Genomic DNA, 9,425 nt, shown 5'->3' on the forward strand with positions numbered 1-9,425 from the left:
TGCGTAGTAAATCTAACGAACAATAGATTGAATAATTCTGTAACTCCTCTCACATTATTTCATCCCTTCATAGTATACCATCTGGCTGTACGACGAGAAATATTCCATAAAAATTACGAAACTAAAAATTACGGCAGTTCGCTCACCGATTGGGAAATCGACTGAGAAATGTTACGCCCAGATCTGCCCAGATCTGCTCAGACAGATAATATACAAATAGATGTAGATAGCGTAATACATCCAACGACATTCAATTGGTTCAATTGGAGACGACTCACGATTTTTTCAATTTAATTTGGATTTTGGCGGCTGGAGACGAAAATTATGATTCCGACAAATACAATTGTTTCTTAGGGGGAACTTTCCTCAATTTTCGGCCATCTCCATGACATAATGACGGTGTAATTTACCCTTCGATGTGCTTTAGTCGTAAATTGTTTAACATTTATGACAAAAGTACAGTGCGCCTATTATTTATGATGGAAACTTGGAAATGTATGGGAAATTTCATCAAAATTTATGCTGCAAGTTACGCAACTAAAACAGTGAATTATTAGATTTGCAAACTGTATTCCCCGAATCAATGCCCTTGTTTACAAAAGTGCCAATGACCTTCTCCCATTGTTTGCATCCATCACCAAGCACGAATCTGTATGTCATTAAAAGTACACTGCACTGCAGGCAAAACAGATAGAAGATATGCTAATCTACACGAATCCACGTGTACTATAGTGCTCGAAAGGTTCGTGCTACGTATCCCAGTGGCATCACTCGATTAATATGCCAGGTAGTGTAGTGATCTGGACGTGGAACTGGTCAGACGGCTAGTCCGTGCACACCTAGAGTGGATATACTAACTTGTTGACGGAAATATTCATTTTGAAAAAATGGTGAGTCCCATTTCTATCACGACAATTAATGTCTCCAAATGATTGTGAGGAAACGATTTTTGACATGTTTGGAGCATATATCATAGCGATAATTTGACAGATATATGTATATGTCAATCGACGAAAATTGGACGGAGAGAATAAATTCCGTTATCTGTCAGTCAAAAGGAGATTCAGTAAAAATGAAGAGAACGTTTCGTACTTTTTCAGAAATTTTTTGGAATTTTTTACTGAAAGTTCACTGAAAAGATGGGTAACTGTTCAGTAATTTTTACCGAATGTCGTTTTGTTTAGCAGATTGTGGAATAAACACGTCATTTTTCAAGCATTTTTTTTTTACATGTGCGACGGTAAATTTTACGTTAAATCTGAAATAGTTTTAGTGCGAATTACATCAATTGCATTGAGAGGAAAATTATTGAAAATTACGTGTCCTTGTTTCCTTATCTGTCATTGGAAAAGCATTGGGAAAAGCATTCAGTAAAAATGACGGAATAATTACGCATTTTTTCACTGAACATTTCATACTTTTCCGGAACCGTTTTGAAATTTTTCCTGAAAGTTCACTGAAAAAAATGCGTAACTGTTCAGTAATTTTGACCGAATGTCGTTTCGTTTGACAGATTACGGAATAAACAGGTCATTTTTGAAGAATTTTTCTCTCTGTGCCATGTGACCCTACATATTACTAACTCATATGTTATATATATATATTCCAGTAATATGTGCGCATATAATTTTCGCACATAACCGTTACGTTCAGGATCATAACAAGACTCATATGAATTTTGCTGTGTTTTCCATTATTTACTATAACTATAAAATCGCGGGTTTCCAATCTCTCTTCCCTCGCAAATTTTCGACAAAAATAATAATTATGATACCCAGTGATAATGATTAATCAATAGCACTCTATGTGTATTTTAATGTAAATTATAATTGACATAAATTGTGACGTGAATTCGCTTTGTCACTTCACTATAATGAAGCTATCATAAGCCTGCAGTTTATTGATGAGGCGTTGACTAGAGCTATACCCCAACCGTATCAATAAAAACTTGCCAACAATATGGAGAAACCAATCGATAGTTAAATAAACTTTTTGAAATTAGCAATTACTGACTTTTACATCGACTCTGAAACAAGCGATAATTCTGGAATTCGTTTTTTATCGGAGAAAACCTTCAACAAAATTCATATTTAAATCACAGAAGCCATTTTAAAAAGTCTCAATGTCGGCTCATCCTCGGCACAATGTCGGCTCATTCTCGGCATAATGTCGGCTCATCCTTGGCACAGTGTCGGCCCATTCTCGGCACAATGTCGGCTCATCCTCGGCACAATGTCGGCTCACCCTCGGCACAATGTCGGCCACATCTCATCTCTTCTAAGGAAAACTCCAAACTTTTCGTGCCCTTTTGTTAAAAAATACAACAAATCGATTACCGAATATGAAAATTGAAGTGAAATTTCGCTCAACCCGGACATTAAAAAGTCGTAAATGAATTCCCAGAATGATAATAATCATCCTTATCATAATCACCATCCACAAAAATACATATCTTCGACGCAGATATGATCGAGCTGCTATGGTTACAGCTCGACAACCTTTGGAATCGATTTCCTACGAGTTGCATGCCACACTATTGCATGTAAACGATCGGAATAAACTTATATCCATTGTCTCTAATGTTAACAATGCTGATATGGCAAACAGAAATGCTTCAGCTATTTTACCCAAGTTTCCTGGATTATTGATGCCTTCGGGCTAGGTCAAGGCATTCAACAGACTTTTCATGTGCAGGTGTTGGAAGTAACTTGGAGACATGTAGGGTAACGTGAGGGACATTAGTTGTGGTTTTACTGGAAGTACGAGCGTGTCGATCTTATCAGTTGAAAATTATTATCTTTTCTCCTTTGAATCATCCCATTTTTACTGTTTTTTCATTGAAAAATGGCTTTTATTAATGAGCGAATGGCGAAGAAGGTAAAGACGAATTTTATCTCGGTTTCTTTCTCATTCTGAATGCAAATATTGAAAGTCCTCTATTTTTTTTTAATCCAAAACGATAAGATAACATGTGCACTTGCCTACCCGCTAACAATAATTATTATCTGTCGAGGATCATTCAGAAATATTGAGAAGAATCGAAGAAAGATCTTCAAAAGATCTCCCTGGCGATCCAAAATAATTTTTTAGAAAATTTCCGGACGACAATATTTTTTTCTGAAAATTTTTTGAATAAATTTTGAAAAATATTATTAAAAAATTCATCCGAAAATACTTCTACACAAAAATGCTCTTCGAAAGATCTTCTAAAATATCTTTTGACATCACCAGAGAGATCTTGCGAACATCAGTTTTTGAAGGTTCTCAATATTTCTGAAATATCGTCGACAGATCTCACCGTATTTTGATCGTTTTTAAAAAATTAATCTACCGTTCAGTAAAAATTACCTCACAGTTGCTTAATTGTCTCGAATAGTTGGCTAATTGTTACTAAATAGTTGCCAAATTTCGCGAAGTCGTACGCTAATTTTCCCCGAACAAATACAATTAAAACACAATTATCAAACGGTACGGTAATTTAAACAGAATTTTTCACTCCAGGCACCTGGCTCCAGGCTCTTTTATGACATCGTTTCCGGTTGAATTTGCCGCTCATAAAATCTTCCCTTACAGAGATAATTTAATACTTAACAGAAATCGACTGTAATTTAAGATTGAACGGTGCGATATAAATCCGAAACTTCTAAATTGAGGAAACACAAAGATAAATGGAGTCCAGTGAATGGTAAAAGTCTAGTTCCCGGCCTCCCCGATTCAATTGCTACATGTCGGAGATAAAAAAATCATGGACAAGTTGACTGACGTGATGAATGTTACTTTAACAGCGGGAGTGTATATCGATACATATCGGCCAGGCAGGAGTGCAAATGGGCAATGCTTGCTGGGAGTTGTATTGTCTGGAGCATGGGATTCAGCCTGATGGCCAGATGCCGAGTGACGATACATCAACCAAGAGAGACGATTCCTTTGGCACATTTTTCTCGGAGAGTGACACTGGAAAACATGTCCCCAGGGCTGTTTTTGTTGATTTGGAACCGACCGTTGTAGGCAAGATTCCAACAATTCTTGACTTTCTTTTGCTATTTTTTTTTCAAAACTATTTTTTAAATTTTTAGACTAGTCTGAGGGATAAGGACAATAAGGAAGAAATTAAGAAGAAGTGACTGTATCGCTAATAAATTAATAATGTATCTTAATTGCTTCCAAATAGCAGGGACTTAAATAAAAATAAAAACATAATTTTATTCGAAAAATAAAATTGTAGGATAAAATGGATTCAACATTACCATTTTGAAGCACTTTGTTAATATATTAGCAAAAGAAACTGGACAATTCCTGAATGATAATACTGGCACAACTATTTTTTCTTTTCTTTTTAGGACACGAAAAAAATTTAAAGAATTGATTTGAAAAATTGGCTCAGGTCCGGTTGGATCCACTGAACTATCTGGAATAGATAGTCTTTGTTCGTCTATTTTATTTGCAACTTGTGTGCAGTCCTGAATCAGGTGCAGGTGCACAAAAAAATGAAAATATGCTGAGAAAAAAGGTTTTAAAAAATTAAAAAATATAGAACTCGGATTTTTTGATTTATGTGTTAGGATAAATGCAATAAATGCAAAGCCGGTAATGCCGGATTTGTCGGAGGACAGGGGAGGGCTCTGAAAGTAAATGAGTGCCTGAGGCATTCGTGGAGCACAATTTTAAAATATTGTTCTCTGAAAAATTATTCAATATTTTTACAAATTTTTTAATTGCCTTAGTCTTACCCTAAAATGTCTAGACCTCCAAAAATGAGAAAAATTTAATTGAGGTGGTCATGAACTGTCACTTTTAAATCCAGCACATAGCAACATGAATTTGCCTACCCCTCCCCTTCTCTCACAATAAAGTGACCGTTGATAACCACCTCAATTAAATTTTTCCGATTCCTAGGGTTCTAACAACCTTACGGTGAGACTATGGTAATTTAAAAAACTATAACAATATTTAAAAATTTTTCAGAGAGCCATATTTCACAATTGGTCTTCACCTGTTGATTACAGATTGATGTACCTTCTGAATATGTCTCCTTCACCTGATGCGCTAAAATGACAGTCAATTTCCAGGATTCTACACATTATAGACTAAGACTATTGATATTAATTGCTAAACATATTTAATAATTTTTCAAAGAATGATATTTTTAAATAATTCTCCTTGTACTCCTCAGGAAATTATTTACGTTAGACACCCCCCCTCCTCTCACGCTATTTTAAAATCAGGCATTACCGGCTTTGCATTTATTGCAATTATCCGAACATATAAATTAAAAAGCCGGGTTTTATCATTTTAATTTTTTTTTTTACTTTTTTTTAAACATATTTTAATTTTCTGTGCATCTCTACTTGACGCAGGACTGTCCACAAGTTGCAAATAAAATATAAAAACAAAAACTATCTACTCCAGATAATTCAATATATCCAACCGGGCCTTCAACTAAATAATTGAGTAACAATTTTTTTTTTCCATCCCATATTTAGACGAAGTGAGAACAGGCACATACAGACAGCTATTTCACCCTGAGCAGTTAATAACCGGAAAAGAAGACGCGGCAAACAATTACGCCCGGGGTCATTACACAATAGGAAAGGAAATAGTTGACCTAACCCTGGATCGAATTCGCAGACTAGCGGAGCAATGTCGTGGCCTCCAGGGCTTCCTCATATTTCATTCCTTCGGAGGTGGTACTGGCTCTGGATTCTCCAGTTTACTCATGGAGAGACTCTCCGTTGAATATCCCAAGAAGAGCAAACTCACATTTAGCATTTACCCAGCCCCCCAGGTAAGCCTTGTTTTATTTCTTATTTCTCATGGGGAGGTTGGAGCCAAGGTAAAGCTCATGGTGAGAATGAATTTTTAACAGGGACAATTTTACTTGTATGATGAAAGGTGCATTCAAGGATTATATGGCTTTCAGGTGTCCACTGCCGTTGTCGAGCCGTACAATGCCATTCTTTACACACACCCTACCCTTGAACATTGTGAGGTGGCGTTTATTGTCGATAATCAGGTGAGAAATATTGAAATTACGAAATGAATAGTCGTTTCAAGTCCCCTCAGGAGTTAAAACACTACTGAAATGGAACAACACATTGAGTTATGAATTGGCAATTGAAATGGAATGAAATAATCCAAAGGGGGAGGGTTCAACAAAATGTATTCGCTGGAGAAAAAGAAAAAGAGAATTTAAAAAGGGCGATAAATCATTTCTGCTGAGGTTGAGGCGATGTTTACCTTTAACATTATCCAACGGTTGAATTTTATCATTTTAAGATTAGTTTGATGAGCGCAACAAGTGCGGTAAAGACTTTAGGGGAGTGTGGGGGGTGGAAAACGAGCCGCAGGTGGAATGATAGAACGGATTAGTTAATACAAACGAATGGATTTTTGGTGGAGATTGGGACTCAGTTGGCTCCAGCAAATGTTCATTTGTTAATAATTAAAGGATGTGTATTTGATAAAGGTTGTTTGAGTTGACATTCGCTAATCAAGTGAATCATTTGTTAACTCTTAGCCACTATTCACTTGTTCATATTCAACTCTAGTATTTGTTAATAGTTAGTGAATTTTATATGGAATAGATGAATCATTGTTTAGAGAGTGAATCATCTGAGCAACATTTATGTTGAATAGAATCACTATGAGGATTACTATTTAGTTTATAAATTCAAAGAAAAATATGTATATCGACAAATTAGTATTATTGTTGAGTTATGAATATCGGCTGTATATTTTTAATTATTTGATCTGAGCTGTCGGGGCGAACTCCGGAAATATTTATCGTGTCGCATTTGCTCTAAAATAGCAGAACATCTTAGAAGTTCAAAATTTCATTGAAAAATTAAATAAAACTGTAAATTATCGTTTCATTTTCCCCTGAAAATTAGAAAAAAATCATGAAATTTCGGATTTTATTGACAATTCAACGTCATTTGACTTCAAGAATTGATATGTGTGTGTAAATTTAAATTAATCAACAAATCTTCATGTATATACGGCAAAAATTTGAAAATAACATTGAATTTTCAGTAAATCTTTACATTTTATAATTTTTTAATCCCCAAATTGTATTTAGTCTCATTGCATTGACAATTGATAGCTAAATCTCCATGAAATTTCATTTTTTTCTAAAAGTGTTAATTAAGTAATGAAACTTCTACAGTTTACATCATCAATTATCCTTCTGTTCGAAAATTTTGTAATATCGATGAACTTTGTTAAAGTCAGCTCTCAATTGCAATAAATATTATTTGGCGCAGGCTATTTACGAGCTTTGCAGACGTAACTTGAGCATCGAGAGACCAACGTATACAAATTTAAACCGACTAATCGGCCAAATCGTCTCATCCATAACCGCGAGTCTGCGATTCGATGGGGCCCTCAACGTTGACCTCACTGAATTTCAAACAAATCTAGTCCCGTACCCTCGCATTCACTTCCCATTGGTAAGTGGAACATGTAATTTAAAATCGAACAACATTCCCGTTGACCTGATTATACCATTTTCTTGGTTTCACAATAGGCCACGTATGCTCCAGTTCTGTCGGCAGATAAAGCGGGTCACGAGAGGTCAACAGTTGCGGATATTACAGCATCATGTTTCGAACCAAATCATCAGATGGTTAATTGCGATCCCAGACGGGGGAAGTATATGGCTGTTTGTATGCTCTATCGGGGGGATGTGGTTCCTAAGGATGTTAATTATGCAATTGCAATGATCAAGAAGCAGAAGCATGTGCAATTCGTCGAGTGGTGTCCCACTGGTTTCAAAGTAAATAATTTATTCATCTGATGATGATTGGAGCTGTTGGGTTCGCTGTTGAAAATTGTTGTCAGCATTTTTGTCCAAAATCGCTGAAGTTTTTATCGTATCGCAATTCCCCTGTAATTGCAGAATATCTTGGCACTGAAAATTCCGAATTTCGTGGATAAATCAAACTTAAATACCAATTTCAGGCCCATTTTTCTCTGAAAAAAAAAGAAAATCAGAAATTTCTGGTGAATATACATTTTTGAACTAAAAATTTCCAGACAAAAAACTTTTGGTTGGGAAGAAAGCAAATACTCTCATCTTTTTATTTCCATAAATCAAAAAAATTTTAATTGTAGAGATCTTCTGTTTCTTTCAATGAAATAAGACGTAACTGGTGTTCATTATAGAAGAACTTTCATTTGAAAATTATTCACCTAATGATAGTTATCGTTATTAAAATTCTCTTGATAAAATTAGTTTTTTCTATTGATGCATATGCTCTAGTATTGGTTACAATAGAGCGAGGCGAACTCTTGATAGTAATTAATTCGATAAATATAATTTTTAAAAACATTTCGCACGATAACAGTTAATCCAAAAAGTATTTTCTGACTTTTTACAAAATCTTTCTGTTGTACAGACAAATTATATAGATAAACGTCACTTCATTAATCATTTTTCGACTTTATCAGGTAGGAATCAATTATCAACCACCCACCGTAGTCCCCGGAGGTGATTTAGCACGAACTGAAAGAGCAGTTTGCTGTCTGTGCAATACAACAGCAATTGTCGAAGCCTGGGCACGAATTGATCATAAATTTGATCTCATGTACTCCAAAAGGGCCTTCGTACATTGGTAAATCATTTCAATATTTATTCCCCCAAAATTACTCGTCTCATAATTCCTTTTCCTTCTCTTCCTTATTTTACTTGAATGTTAATTAGGTTCGTTGGTGAGGGAATGGAGGAGGGAGAATTCTCAGAGGCTCGAGAGGACCTGGCAGCCCTCGAGTTGGACTATCGCGAGGTACAAGAGGACACCGTCCAAACCGAGGATGACGAGTACTAAATTAACTCCCCTCCCCTCTCTCTCTCTCTCCCCAAACCTCAATACTTGAAACATTTTCTCGCGTGGAAGTCTTCAAATTTTCACAAATCGTCAACATTAGCTATCACCAGAGTTACCATTACTCATGTCTCATTAATTATCTCGAGTGCACTGAGAGAGAAAAGTAGTTTATCTGGAAAATTATACGTTCCAGGAATGAAATGCTTTGTCAAGTCGAATCAATTTATCTATAGACCATAAAGAATGTTTCTATTATAATATATGATAATGCCCGTAGTAATAATTGTTCTTGTAAGACATTTACATGTCTTCTGGCTGAATAAATTTGTTTACAAATAATTAGATGAGATGCTGATTTTCGTAGATGACAATTACCCTGGGTTAGAAAAATTTCTGTCTGTCGAAAATCTTTCAGAAATCTTCGGAATCATCGACAGATTTTTGGAGGACTATTTTTGTCATGAAAAAATTTATAGTAAATGCAATAATAATTTTTCATAATTGTAATCAATATGTTGGGCGTTGCGTGCCCAGCAAAGTCGCGCTTTTCAGGTCTTGCGTAGGAAATAATTTTGTGGAAGCTACCCCGTGGTGAACATC

At 35.5% G+C, this 9,425-nt stretch overlaps 1 protein-coding gene across 2 annotated transcripts; it reads left to right on the forward strand.

The window, feature by feature from the left end:
- Positions 1-770: 770 nt before the first annotated feature.
- On the forward strand, positions 771-9,171 carry LOC135166715 (tubulin alpha-2/alpha-4 chain-like). 2 transcript variants are annotated; one of them, XM_064129260.1, is made up of 8 exons: positions 771-890; positions 3,786-4,008; positions 5,484-5,785; positions 5,921-6,013; positions 7,263-7,448; positions 7,526-7,774; positions 8,449-8,612; positions 8,702-9,171. In XM_064129260.1, the coding sequence occupies exons 1-8, from the start codon at positions 888-890 to the stop codon at positions 8,823-8,825; spliced, it is 1,344 nt and encodes a 447-aa protein (XP_063985330.1). In that variant the 5' UTR covers positions 771-887; the 3' UTR covers positions 8,826-9,171. The 2 variants fall into 2 exon arrangements, with proteins under 2 accessions (XP_063985330.1, XP_063985329.1); XM_064129259.1 differs by lacking the exon at positions 771-890 and adding an exon at positions 2,719-2,877 and having other exon boundaries at positions 8,702-9,170.
- The last annotated feature ends 254 nt before the right edge of the window (positions 9,172-9,425 follow it).

This window comes from Diachasmimorpha longicaudata, chromosome 10, assembly GCF_034640455.1.
Source record: "Diachasmimorpha longicaudata isolate KC_UGA_2023 chromosome 10, iyDiaLong2, whole genome shotgun sequence".
Lineage (NCBI taxonomy): Eukaryota > Metazoa > Arthropoda > Insecta > Hymenoptera > Braconidae > Diachasmimorpha > Diachasmimorpha longicaudata.